General features: G+C 44.1%; 1 protein-coding gene and 1 long non-coding RNA gene across 3 annotated transcripts in view; both read right to left on the bottom strand.

Annotated features, from left to right (window-relative positions):
* LOC138966567 (uncharacterized) overlaps window positions 1–4082 on the bottom strand; it is a 4746-nt gene extending 664 nt beyond the window's left edge. Inside the window, exon 1 of the long non-coding RNA XR_011455714.1 lies at window positions 4–4082. This is a non-coding gene — a long non-coding RNA (uncharacterized lncRNA). The remainder of the gene's footprint in view (window positions 1–3) is intronic.
* A 9-nt stretch (window positions 4083–4091) lies between these two features.
* Window positions 4092–15000, bottom strand: part of LOC138966566 (prostaglandin E2 receptor EP2 subtype-like) — a 44499-nt gene continuing 33590 nt past the window's right edge. For both annotated transcript variants that reach the window (XM_070338845.1, XM_070338846.1), the window contains exon 4: window positions 4092–7680. In XM_070338845.1, the coding sequence (XP_070194946.1) occupies window positions 7078–7680 (603 nt within the window). In that variant the 3' untranslated portion in view covers window positions 4092–7077. The remainder of the gene's footprint in view (window positions 7681–15000) is intronic.

Below are 15000 nucleotides of genomic sequence, written 5' to 3' on the forward strand. Positions count from 1 at the left end.
GGCCTTTCTAAACGTATAATAATGTTTACATGCAGTCACTAGACTAGTCTTACAACCCATCAAGAGAGAGAGAGAGAGACAGAGAGAGACAGAGACTGACAGAGAAAGAGGCTGACAGAGACAGCGAGAAAGAGACAGACAGAGAGAAAGCGTGACAAGCTCAAACACAGACAGACACAATCATAGGCGAGCTACATACAGAAAGCGGTGTGAAGAAGAAGAAGAAGAAGAAGAAGAAGAAGAAGAAGAAGAAGAAGAAGAAGAAGAAGAAGAAGAAGAGGCAACAGTTGCAAAAACATTCATACAATTAAAACAACCCACACACAAACAAAACAACAACAACAACAGCAAAACAGCCAACAACAGGAACACCGTAGAATACACTGACCAAAGTAGAACACTATGTTTCATTTCGTTCAATAATAAATGCTGACCCAATAACATCGCATGCAAATGAAAGGCTATCCGCACAATACAAGAGAACTGCGCAGGAGCCACATTTCCATATAATTCTTTTTCGGTCCACTACTGCAAAATGGATGCATGGTTGTAAACTTGACAGATAGTGTTTGAGCGACATACAACGCCATTTATTTTAGTACCTTAGCTTCTGTTGCTGTTGTTAAATGCACCTTCCTTCCCGTGCAAACCACGAGGTAATTCATGGCACACTCACAAAAATAATATATATATATATCTTTTTTAAACCACCCAGTAAAAGAACTGTTCAAGTTTTGCAGGGGTGAGGGGAATTTCTTCCACTTGTACACCTACTTAAACTCTCCAGCCTGGCTGCTTGCTGTGCGGAGCGGGCCTTTTTCTCACAATCAATTTCATAAATGATACATCGCAGACTGTGTACGCATTACTTTCTTGCAAACTATAGTTAGTTATGTGGAATAGAGGACATACAGCTAAATACCAAAAGTTCGGAGGCAATTACACTTTTTAATTTTTTTTTTCGATTTTTCTTTTGGCCTGGGCGATCCAAATGATCTGCTCTAAATGTACGTGTTCCGATATGCAACACTTATGGCACCACAATGTATGTCAATCAACAAAGATTATAAAGGAAACCTTTGCAAGGAAAGCAGCTAGAGGACTGAGGAAAACAAATGTACACAAGTTTTTGTCGAAGACGGAAGATGCCCTTACCCAATGCCAGAGCCCAGACAGACCTGTTGTGGTTAGTATGATCGTCTTTACGAGAAGGAAGTCAGGTACCTTTTAAGGGTATACGGCACAGAGTGTCTGAGAAACACTGCGTTCACTGCTTTTTCATGCATGCTTGGTATTCATGAGTTTGGCAATACTTACATTTTTCATGCTTGCTTGGTATTCATGAGTTTGGCAATACTTCGCCTTTCACAGAAAGGCAAATTACAGTCATACATTTTACACTGGCGCCCTAGAGCAATAGTATGGACCAGTACCCATTGTTGTATTGATGGTATAAATTTAGTGTACAAGGTGGCCACTATACCAACATCGGACGGTGGCATGTATGTATGTGTGTGTGTGTGTGTGTGTGTGTGTGTGTGTGTGTGTGTGTGTGTGTACGTGTGTGTGTGTGTGTGTGTGTGTGTGTGTGTGTGTGTGTGTGTGTGTGTGTGTTTCAATGTGTGAATTATTCTAACACATTTCTTTTTAAAGGTAACGATCCGATAAGTTACTTGCTGCGTCCACTACAGCTCTCTTACTCACATCAATTATAAAAGACAAAATGCCAATGACACAACAATAAATGTTGACCTTAAAATCGCGAAACAATAGTACATTAACTAAAATATATTATATCAGACATTAGCCATATTACACATATCATCAAACGAGATTCGAACGTCTGTTTGCTCCTCAAACCCTGTCTGCAGGTGTGCACTAGTACCAAACGTTTCCCAATCAATGCCGTTAGCGCAGACCTGAAAAAGTTTCGCAACCCTAAGCAATCACAACCTCCGGAAAGGACAAAGAAAAGTGTGGACAAACACTTAAAGTTTGTGTAAACTTAAAGGCACAGTCCTTCCCCTGGAAACCCACTCGCTTACTATCACGCTAAGATCTACCCAGGCTTTTTAAGACCATACTTCTCGCTTACTATCACGCTAAGATCTACCCAGGCTTTTTAAGACCATACTTCTCGCTTACTATCACGCTAAGATCTACCCAGGCTTTTTAAGACCATACTTCTCGCTTACTATCACGCTAAGATCTACCCAGGCTTTTGAAGACCATACTTCTCGCTTACTATCACGCTAAGATCTACCCAGGCTTTTTAAGACCATACTTCTCGCTTACTATCACGCTAAGATCTACCCAGGCTTTTTAAGACCATACTTCTCGCTTACTATCACGCTAAGATCTACCCAGGCTTTTTAAGACCATACTTCTCGCTTACTATCACGCTAAGATCTACCCAGGCTTTTTAAGACCATACTTCTCGCTTACTATCACGCTAAGATCTACCCAGGCTTTTTAAGACCATACTTCTCGCTTACTATCACGCTAAGATCTACCCAGGCTTTTTAAGACCATACTTCTCGCTTACTATCACGCTAAGATCTACCCAGGCTTTTTAAGACCATACTTCTCGCTTACTATCACGCTAAGATCTACCCAGGCTTTTTAAGACCATACTTCTCGCTTACTATCACGCTAAGATCTACCCAGGCTTTTTAAGACCATACTTCTCGCTTACTATCACGCTCAGATCTACCCAGGCTTTTTAAGACCATACTTCTCGCTTACTATCACGCTAAGATCTACCCAGGCTTTTTAAGACCATACTTCCATTTGGGACACAAATAACAAAACCTGCAGCCAAAACTTGCTGCTTCCTGTGCAGAGTTGGATTTGTTTAAATGAATTAGATTGACACTAGTGGCATTTTAGCAAATTAATTGATAAAGACGGCCCCACTCTGCATAGAAAGCACACAGGCTGTGGGTGTTTAGTGTGCGTCCAAGTATAGGAATTATCGTATCCCAAGTAAAACACTCTATACCCGGAAGTGTTCAACTTTTGAACACCCTTCCAGTTTTGAACACAGTGCGATACAGCAGAATCAAAACGTAGCACATCATAAACACTAGTGCTCATTTGAACACAGGTGTTCCCATGTGCTAACATTTGCCAGTAGAGTTATGTACTATGTCAATCTGCGTTCAAAACTGGTTACACTAGGAGTGTTCATTGTGGTGCACTTGAGTTTAGAGTGAAGCCTGGCCAGGTCTGAGATGGGGAGCCCAATCATTTACAAGGGAAGGACTGTGCCTGTAATGTTTTGCTGCACGTGCTAATTTCTAATCAGGTCTCGGCGTTACGTTTCCACATCACACATGTCATGTTTGCCAAGCAATGCTGGGGCGCAAGGGATTCATATATTTTGACCTGAATTATCTTGTTCCAAGTCCTTCTTGATTTAACTGACCCGAAGTTACCATTCTGTCCACAATATCCAGAATAACACCGGTTTATGACATACAACACGCACGTACGCACGCACGCACGCACGCACACACACACACACACACACACACACACACGCACACACGCACGCACACACACACGCACGCACACACACACACTCACACACACACACAAAGACAAGGACACGCACACACGTACACGTGTACGCACGTACGCACGCGCGCACGCACGCGCGCGTACACGCACGCACACACACACACACACACGCACGCACGCACACACACACACACACACACGCACGCACACACACACACACACACACACACACACACAAAGACAAGGACACGCACACACGTACACGTGTACATGCACGCACGCAATCAGACTGTCAGACCTTCACGCAGTACACAGAGCGCATAATTTGTTTGATATACACAAAAATATGATCAAACTCGAAGCCAGTCGAACGTGAACGATGACCGAGGTCATCACATTTCAAAAGAAAAATCGGGACGCAGCGGCAGCTGACAGCCGCCTGATCACACGATAAAATATCAAACACATATTTTTCTCTTTTCGTTTGTGGATACAGTACAGTTAGGTGTAAAACCACCACAGTTTCGTTTATCAGAAAGGGGAGATTGTGAAACGGGGTTGGGGGGGGGGGGGGGGGGGGGGGGGGGGACAATACTGGCAATGTTGCACCATGGTACGAAGAAACAAGTCGCGTGAGGCGAAATTACTACATTTAGTCAAGCTGTGGAACTCACAGAATGAACGCACTGCATTTTTTTACAATGACCGTAGTCCGCCACTAGTGCAAAAGGCAGTGAAAGTGACGAGCCTGTTCAGCGCGGTAGCGGTTGCGCTGTGCTGCATAGCACGCTTTACTGTACCTCTCTTCGTTTTAACTTTCTGAGCGTGTTTTTAATTCAAACATATCATATCTATATGTTTTTGGAATCAGGAACCGACAAGGAATAAGATGAAATTGTTTTTAAAACGATTTCGGAAATTTAATTTTAATCATAATTTTTATATTTTTAATTTTCAGAGCTTGTTTTTAAAGGTCCTTGTCTACATTTTTATACCGAAATCGCCATTTGAACATTAAAATGCAGAGTCTATTATCTACAAATATCAACAATACACCCCCTTTCGATCAGGAAAGACGAAGCCAGTGTAGCCGTTACAAAATTCATTGTAGTATTCCAGCGTAGTACTCATAGTAGGATATCCTTATTTGGAAAATGCCAAGCGCAAAACTCATCTCAAATCCCGTGCATTTCGTGCGTTTAAAAAAAAGCGTGGACAGCGCTCCAGTGTCAAACAGTTGCTGCACTTGTTTGGGCGTGGCTGTAATTTGATTGGTCAGTATTTTTAGGCAAAGCACATGTTCTCAGCAAACAGAAAACAAAATATTGGAAGCGTGAGTCCCGCTACCCAAAAAGATTTTTTTTATTTTTTACATATTTTTTTGTTTTTATAACTTTTTTCCCCATGGTTCATTCATCATCTGACATAACTTTTTAGCGAAATCTAACCATAAGATTATTGAAAAAAAGCAAAAATGTAGACGACCACCTTTAATCCGAATATAACATATTTATATGTTTTTGGAATCAGAACATGATGAAGAATAAAATAAAACTAATTTTGAATCGTTTTATAAAAAAATAATTTTAATTACAATTTTCAGATTTTTAATGACCAAAGTCATTAATTAATGTTTAAGCCTCCATGCTGAAATGCAATACCGAAGTCCGGCCTTCGTTGAAGATTGCTTGGCCAAAATTTCAATCAATTTGATTGAAAAATGAAGGCGTGACAGTGCCGCCTCAACTTTTACAAAAAGCCGGATATGACGTCATAAAAGACATTTATCGAAAAAATGAAAAAAACGTCTGGGGATTTCATACCCAGGAACTCTCATGTAAAATTTCATAAAGATCGGTCAAGTAGTTTAGTCTGAATCGCTCTACACACACACACAAGGTAAAAAAGTAGATCTCTCCACAATGGCTGCTCCTGTGTTTAGGTTTATCAAGCCTGAGTACGCAAAACGTGTTTGTTCTCTCCTCTGTTGAAGCTGTGAGACATAAATGTTATTCCGACTTGGTCGTGTGACAGAGTTTTCTTCCACACTCGATTAGCTGATGTCTAACTCAGCCTGACGGCTTTGTTAGACAATCAACGTAATCTCGTGTGGAAGAAAACGACTGTCACACGACCAAGTCTGAATAGCAGGTATTATCATCGACTCGGTCTTTAAATCCACATTTACCGGCAATGAATGCATCCCCGTCCTCTACTTTTTCCACCCTCCCTCACACTAGCTGTTGTTTACTGCAAAGGCCACGAAACTTTGAAGCTCCATCCAGAACAGTTTGCAGACGTCACGTAACAATACTGTCAGCAAAAAACAACAACAACAAAACCAACCAAACACAAACAAAAACTTATGTGCCGAGAAGAAAGTGTCCCGTTGACACGTACCTCCGCACACTACCAAGAAGTTAGTGATTGTAGAATCGTTCATGTTTTTCTAAGCCGCCAGCAGCTTATAGTCATTGTGTCATAACCAGTTCTTAACACTAGAACGTCCCTATCAGACAAAAGATGTAAATGATATCAACACTGACATCATAGTACTGACCTACGATAATAGCTATTAGGCAGCTGTCAGACAAACGTTGGTGACATTGCAAAATATTTGTCTCCTAAGTACAACCTCAAAGTAAACATTATTACTGACGTTGTGACTTTGAGTAATGCACCTCCCCTCCTGAATCTTGAGGTTAAATCATTATCACACACATCAGACACCACGGAGAATACTTTGGAAAGCGGCGTTCATTCATCGCTGGCCTGATAATGTCACGATGACGCCATACGCGTCATTGACGTAATGATGACGAAATTAGTTACAGTTAGGGCGGGGATGTAGCTCAGTCGGTAGCGCGCTGGATTTGTATCCAGTTGGCCGCTGTCAGCGTGAGTTCGTCCCCACGTTCGGCGAGAGATTTATTTCTCAGAGTCAACTTTGTGTGCAGACTCTCCTCGGTGTCCGAACACCCCCGTGTGTACACGCAAGCACAAGACCAAGTGCGCACGAAAAAGATCCTGTAATCCATGTCAGAGTTCGGTGGGTTATAGAAACACGAAAATACCCAGCATGCTTCCTCCGAAAACGGCGTATGGCTGCCTAGATGGCGGGGTAAAAAACGGTCATACACGTAAAATTCCACTCGTGCAAAAAACACGAGTGTACGTGGGAGTTTCAGCCCACGAACGCAGAAGAAGAAGAAGAAGAAGAAGAAGAAGAAGAAGAAGAAGAAGAAGAAGAAGAAGAAGTTACAGTTGTGATGTCAGTGACGTCTTCCTGACGAAGATTGCACCATAACTTTCAGTTGTTGCCGAGCATGACGTCACAATGTTGATGACTTCCCTAGAAACTTCAACGTCACACGGACTGAACAAATGACAGGGCGAGTCCTTCTTGTGCCTTTCATTACCCTCAGATATCCTTGATGTAACTACCTACATTCGCCATAAACAGTGCTCCTCATGAGTCCACCACACACTCGCCGTGGTCAATCTGGGCAAAGCATGACGTCACAAATTCACTGACGTCATGACCTATTCTACACGTCACACAGTACTGCTAATAGAGCGAGTGCTCCCTGCACCCTCAGTCATCTTAATCAGCAGCAACCGGTCACTGGGAGAGGGGGGCTTTATCACGATGGAACGAGACGGACTCCTCGAGCTCAGCTGGTCCAAGCTGAGGGTTTTGCGCGGTGACGTCATCATGGAAGGCGAGCGGTTGAAGGTGGTGACGCTGAGCCGGTGTGACATCATGCTGGCCGGTATGCGGGGCGCTGGGGGGAGGCAGAGACACTGGTAGCAGAACACCAGGCAGGACGGGTTGTACGGGTCGTCCCACCTACTCTTCTCTCCCCCACAATCACCCCCTCCGTTCACCACTACCCCCACCCCTCCCCCTCCTCCTCCTCCTCCCACTCCTCGTATGTCTTTGATCAGCAGTGTCTGCTGGTAATGGAGAGGGGGCTGGATGGGCCGGAGACGGAGCAGCCACCGGACAAGCTTGACCACTCGCCACACGAGCTCACGTCGGAAGAGGATGTAGACCCAAGGGTCCAGTATAGGGTTGAAGGACGCCAGTCGTATTAAGGTCAGCACCCACCGTGGGCTGTCGAAGTGCACGTCGGCTTGGCACACCAGCACGAAGATCTGCGACAGAAAATATACACGAGTTTGAGGGATATCCCTGGTGTTTATTAAAAAAAAAATTGTGTTATTTGTTTTATACAGGTATTTGTGTGACTTTTCAGGTTTAGCCCTCAGGCATAGTGATACAGAAATACAGGTAAAGTAGACACAAACAAGAGACAGACAGACAGACATGCAGACAGACAGACAGTTGGCTGTTTGTTTTCATACATGATCAGACGCTTTAAGATTTAAGGTACCATGACACACAAACACACTTGTACGCAAATGCACGAGCGACAGAAAAACAACACACACACACACACACACACACACACACACACACACACACACACACACACACACACACACACACACATACACACACGTATAAAGACACGCACATACACTGAAATGACTAAAACCACGCATCAGCTACAACGTTACACAGGCAGCACACAAACATGCACATAATTCTTTTATTTTATTGTGACTCCATTCTCTTTTCCAACTTGCCTCTCGAACTTATTTGGACCCGGAAATAGAGAGAGAGAGAGAGAGAGAGAGAGAGAGAGAGAGAGAGAGAGAGAGAGAGAGAGAGAGAGAGAGAGAGAGAGACAGACAGACAGACAGACAGACAGACAGACAAACAGACAGACAGACAAACAGACAAACAGACAGACAAGCAGGCAGGCAGGTAGACAGGCAGACAGACACAAAAACCAGCCGACACACCGACAGACAGACACTGTGACGTTCACTCTCTCTTTGACGATATCTGTCCCAATTTCCCCCTTACTCACTCCATCCTTCCGACTTTCTCTCTCTCGCGCTCTTTGCTTGGTGAGTCTGTCTTGTTGTCAGTCTAATTGCTCTTTCAAACCACAACAGTTTAGTTCAGTCTCACATAGCCAGTTGACCAACCAAACACAATCAACGAAAATAATAACGCATTTTCATTGTTGCATTAGAATGTCCCACCGCAACCAGTGTTCTGTTACAAACTCGACACAACAGACAAACGCCAGAATCATGATGGGAAAGCCAGCAGCTGCAGAGCCGTGCCACTATCTCGGCCCAATGACTGATGATGTTCAGGGGTGTGGTGGTTATTTGTTTACACCGACTAGTCCACCCGCCAAATTGACTGCCTCACTATTTAATCTGCAGGCGTGCTTTAACAACCAGATACCGCTGAACACGAGAAAACGATTTCTGAGTCGTTCTGTGGATTCTGATTGGAATGTCACTTGACATGATTGTCCAATTTACATCGAGCCAGAATCAGTGAGGGAGTTATTATGACAGGGCGGAACAGTATGGACAAGAAAATTGGTTGATTAAAATCAACATGGCCGAAGCAATGTTTTCATAAAAGAAGCGGTAGTGTACGGGCACATGTTGAATTTGGGTTACATGTGTTGCAGAGTGTTTGAAAATCCGTAGGCATAAAAACATGCAAAGAAGAGTGATAGGACCCTGTTGTGAATATAGTCAAGTGGATAAATTGATTACTTATGTTCCACACTAGTTTTGCTGTTACAGCAGTCCCTCTCATGAACGGACACCCTTGGGCCAGTGCAAACCTGTCCGTACATTGCTCTAAAAATGGTTTGTTTGTTTGTTTGCTTAACGCCCAGCCGACCACGAAGGGCCATATGAGGGCGGTGCTGCTCAGTTGACATATAACGTGCGCCACACACAAGACAGAAGTCTCACCCAGTCACATTATTCTGACACCGGACCAACCAGTCCTAGCACTAACCCCATAATGCCAGATGCCAGGCGGAGCAGCCACTAGATTGCCAATTCTAAAGTCTTAGGTATGACCCGGCCGGGGTTCGAACCCACGACCTCCCGCTCACTGGGCGGACGCCTTACCACTAGGCCACCGTGCTGCGGTAAACAATAAGGTCAAACTACTACAACTTATAACTGAAAGGAAAAAAAACCTGTCCTATAAAAATGACGTTAAATCAACGGTGTCAGAAAAGGGAGATAAAAGAAATCCTCAAATTCCTGAGGATACAGGCACCCCATGAAGTCAGCCACGAACATATTACTCACAGAGGCACACATGCTTGTGCAGATACTTTGCAAAAATATGAATTGAAAACCTGCATATGTGGTAATTTCTTTTTTGTGTGTGTGGCTTTATTGAATACTTCAGGCAGTGACTTTTCCCTGTCCAGTTTTCTCTTTCGTCTCTCTTACCCCTCGCTTACGCACCCCCAACCCCCTTACCCTCCACTTCCTTTACCCAGCCCCGACAGCACAAATTTGTAATCTGCAAGGCAGAGTACACATTTTCTTAAAGGAAGACTACTCCTCTTCAATTATATCCAGAGATCTTCCAGCTGTCTCCACCATAAGCCAAGTGGTCGAGTCTTATACCCCCTTTCCACACAACCGTTCTAGGTCCCGTTCCCGTACCGACCAAGGAACGGTGCTGGCACGGGAGGGATCGGGACAGAACCGCAATGAACGTAACTGATTGTTAAACGGAACTGCTTTGAACGGTAGGACGGTCGGTAGGAACGGCTGAGTTTGGGCTGCATGTTCAAATTTTTAGCCGTTCCCCTCCCGATCAGAATGAACGGTAATGGAACCTCAACCCATCGGTAACGAAACGCTTGGATCGTTAAAGGAACTTAAAACAACGGTAACGCAACGGTAGCGCTCTCACACACTGAGTTGTCATACCCGCATTCCACACATCCGTTCTAGGTCCCGTTCCCTTACCGACCAAGGACGGCTGCCACTATGGTCAGACGCTGCTGAAAGATGCAAAAAAACGGCCGTTTGCGCAGCGTTCCATTGTTGTGGCAGGAGTCCTTGGTTGGTACGGGAACGGGACAAAGAACGGTTGTGTGGAATGGGGGTATAACTTTTGACACCGACAAACTGAAGAATGAACAGATCTATGAGGTAACCGTCTCAATGGTCCAGGCTCAGGAAACAAAGAGTATATATGGCCTGGGGCGATTGTAGCTTCCCTTCTTCGTGTCCGATAGACAAGGACAATAAATAGTAGAGCATAGTGCAATTTCATGTTGGCATCTTCTCCAATGAAAGCTATAACCCAAAGAGTGAAGACCAAAGTGCTTTACCCCACTTCTGACCCGAATCACCCCCCTCCTGCTAGGTACACGTGCACTCAAGTTAACCTCTGCTTTGACCTGTGTGCCAGGAGTCGGAGAGAGAGAGAGAGAGAGAGAGAGAGAGAGAGAGAGAGAGAGAGAGAGAGAGAGAGAGAGAGAGAGACACACACACACATAGACAGAGACAGACATAGAAAGACAGAAGCGGAGAGACTCAGAGGGAGACACAGACAAAGACATACATACAGAGAGAGAGAGAGAGAGAGAGAGAGAGAGAGAGAGAGAGAGAGAGAGAGAGAGAGAGAGAGAGAGAGAGAGAGAGAGAGAGAGAGAGAGAGAGAGAGAGAGAGAGAGAGAGAGAGAGAGAGAGAGAGAGAGAGAGAGAGAGAGAGAGGGAGAGAGAGAACAAAACCCACTGTAACTGATCTTGTGAGAACGGTAACAAAACGAGACATGTCACCTCTCCGAATGCATTCCAATAGATGACCGCTCCTGCGGCCATCAATAAGATAAGAAACAGGTTTGTTCAAGATTCCGGACCGTTCTAAAATTCTGGCTGCAGTTCAGTATCCGTGACTGAGTCAATCCTCGGTACTGGTACAGAGTCGAGAAGATAGGAAACTGGTTTGTCGGAAAGACTGACAGAGACTACACCGTTATCGAACTTCCTATGATTAGACTATCATCATATTCCATGATCATCTGTTGGCACTGGGCCGCGGAAACTGTTCAACGCTTGCATTCCACAGTGTGCACACATGCACACCAATCTCTTTCTGTCTCTCTGTCTTTGTGTGTAAGTGCGTGAGTCAGTGTGTGTGTGTGTGTGTGTGTGTGTGTGTGTGTGTGTGTGTGTATGTGTGTAATTGCTCGCAGCACACGAATAGAACCTTTTTTTTATTATTGATTTTCAAGATATGTTTGATGAAAGACGTTTGAAATAGTTTGGTTACAAAGGCCTTCAATAAATTCGCGAGGATGGTACCCCAAAACGAGGGTAATACCCCCGTATCTTAGCTTATTCCTAAAAATGTAGCCGCCTTTTGTTACTCAAACTCCGAGCTAATTCTGTACGCTGTGCTCCGCTTGTTCAGATTATCTATTGCCAGAGTCTATTAAATAATGTTACAATACACCCTCAGCTAACAGGCCTTGTTCAGTCAGATAATGTTACCACCCGGGTCAGCTAACAGGCCTTGTTCAGTCAGATAATGTTACAAAACACCCTCAGCTAACAGGCCTTGTTCAGTCAGATAATGTTACCACCCTCAGCTAACAGGCCTTGTTCAGTCAGATAATGTTACCACCCTCAGTTAAAAGGCCTTGTTCAGTCAGATAATGTTACCACCCTCAGCTAACAGGCCTTGTTTAGTCAGATAATCAACGTCGTAGAAGGTGTTACATATATCTCATTTGGGGTATGAAAGACAGCGTTATTTCACTCGATCAGAGTCAATTAGACAAAGTTACACAACACCCTCAGCTTACAGGCTTTGTTAATATAAACAACGTCGTGGAAGGTGTTACATCTCATAAAGGAATCAAAGACAGTGTCATTTCACTCGATCTATTGCCAGAGTCTATTAGCTCATGTTACAAAGAACACCTTCAGCTAACAGGCCTTGTTGAGATGATCTATTGACAGAGTCTATTAGATGATGTAACACAACACGCTCAGATAACAGGCCTTGTTCAAATAATCAACGTAGGAGAAGGTGTTACTACTAATTTGGGGTATCAGAGACAACGTTATTTCACTCGGTCGATTTCTGTCATCTGGGAGATCGACCCGAGAGCGGAAGAGTAATGCCAGAAAACTGACTGAATCCAGACAACGGAGAGAAGTAGTAAAAGCTCAGTGATTGAGCACAGGGGTGTAATATAGTGTGCGCACGTGAAACTCGTGATTCGCAAATCGTATGGTCATAAGAGAGAGTATCAGAAGAGCTATGCGACTGATTGACTCTACACAAACAAGTGAAAGCAATAAGTATGGTCATAGGAGAGAATAGTAGTAGTGCCAGGCGACTGATTGACTCTACACAAACAAGTGAACGCAATAACAGCAAAATGATTGAACGACGGTGTCTAATGTGCGACTGGCAGAACCTTTGAGAGAAGTCATGTAGGAGAGGACAGCGGCCACTGTGCCCTACAGACGGCCTGTAGATCATTAAAAACCTATTTAAAGCCTGTTTAATGCCTCAACTACACACACACACGCACACGCACACATACACGCATACACACGCACACGCGCACGCACGCACGCACACACACAGACACACATACACGCACGCACACAAACACACACACACACACACACACACACACACACACACACACACACACACACAAACTCACTGGGCAGGCACACATGCTGCAAGAAAAGAAGCCTGGATAATGAACGTTCACGAAACACTGTGAAGACATTCAGTCGATCGTCTTTCATCGGAGAGATACGTCCGAAAGAGAAGATATATATGGTAAGTAGTGGATGTCGACAGACGACTGATTGACCCTTCTTAGGCGAGTGAAGGCAGTGAGAGCGGAGTGATTGAGCACGTGAGACTGGTGTAGCTCATTCACGACCATCACCTATTTCGATATTTCCCTTTGTGCAAGACATTTGTTTTGTTTTTGTTCTTTTTACATTTCTTTTCGTATTTAACTCTGGAAATCTGGTTGAGACGATCGGACAATTAATTATGGAAATACAATATATTTTGAGGCCTTGGTGTTAGCTTCATTAACACTGCTTACAAACCGAGCAATCCCGATCCTTGCCAAGGCCTCTCAGCTTCCTATAGGTCGAGTCGGTCAAGTTCTTTTTCAGCGCATACTTCGCCCGTGCAAACGACGGGTGTCCACAGCGAAGTAAATCGAGTAACATGAAGAATTTAACTTGCTTACCCGGTGACATTTCATAAATAGGCCCTCCTAAAAAAATTGTTCAAGTTTATTTGAAAAATTGCTAATGAAACCGATGAAGGGTTATACACGGGTCACTTAAACAGCCGGATTTAAAAAGAGATCGAAGTAGTAAGTTGCCTCAAATGATCTATAGAACCTGTGCCTCAAATGATCTATAGAACCTGTGCCTCAAATGATCTATAGAACCTGTGCCTCAAATGATCTATAGAACCTGTGCCTCAAATGATCTATAGAACCTGTGCCTATAATGATCTATAGAACCTGGCAGAGAGAAGTCATGTACGGCAGAACCACAGACACTGCGCCCTACATATTGCCTGTAGATACAATGCTCCTGTTTAATGCATCAACCCCTTGAAATACAATTCTTAACAAATCAATAGGCATGCACACGTTCTGCAAGGAAAGAAACTGGGCTATTGAACGCTCAGGGTACCGTACGACTAAAATAAATAAATAAATAGATAAATAATTAAATAATTTAAACAAAAAACGGCCACTACTAGGACCAGGGCTGAGATGCACGAACCAAAACTGGGTGCCATCTAAATTCGTAAGACGCAGCCGCTGGGTCCGGTTGATTGTAATTGAAATTTGTTGTTATACAACGAATCAGATCCCCGGCTTGTTCCCACCCAGTTGGGTGGCACCCACTTTCGCTTCGTGCACCTCGGCCCAGGTACATGACTGCGAAGCATTACACAGGAAGAAAGAAAACATTATGTAGTTTATGTCTAGTTTCTTTTTATCACAGAACGTCCATGGCCCTTGCTTTTACACACACGCACGCACACACTCACATGCACGAACACACACACACACACACACACACACACACACACACACACACACACACACACTGACAAACTGACACACACACACACATACACACGCGCACACACACACACACACACACACCGCCCTGCTTTGGCAACAACTTTGGTCAACAACTCCAGCAACACAGAGAGTGAACCAAAAAGCCCTTAAGATTATTCCTGTCATGTTTCTAAAGCTCCACTGTCTGACTGCACCTTGAGCGCAGCGCCACCACGCTTGGCTGGTTTTTATGAGCTTTAGCAAAATCACGGCACCACAATATAGGCTAACGTTGTCGTATACATTTTTTGTCTTCCCTTTTTCTTATATTTTGAATATTTGAGATATTTTTTTGTTTCGCTCCGGCAAGTCGAACTTTTTTCTCGGTTTTTTTTTGTTGGGGGGGGGGGGGGGAAGCGGTATGCGGTGTTTAGGGTGCGGGCTAGGCGATGCGTATATGATGGGTAGCCTAGGTGTATGTGTGGGTAAG

This window comes from Littorina saxatilis, linkage group LG5 (genome assembly GCF_037325665.1).
Source record: "Littorina saxatilis isolate snail1 linkage group LG5, US_GU_Lsax_2.0, whole genome shotgun sequence".
Taxonomy (NCBI): domain Eukaryota; kingdom Metazoa; phylum Mollusca; class Gastropoda; order Littorinimorpha; family Littorinidae; genus Littorina; species Littorina saxatilis.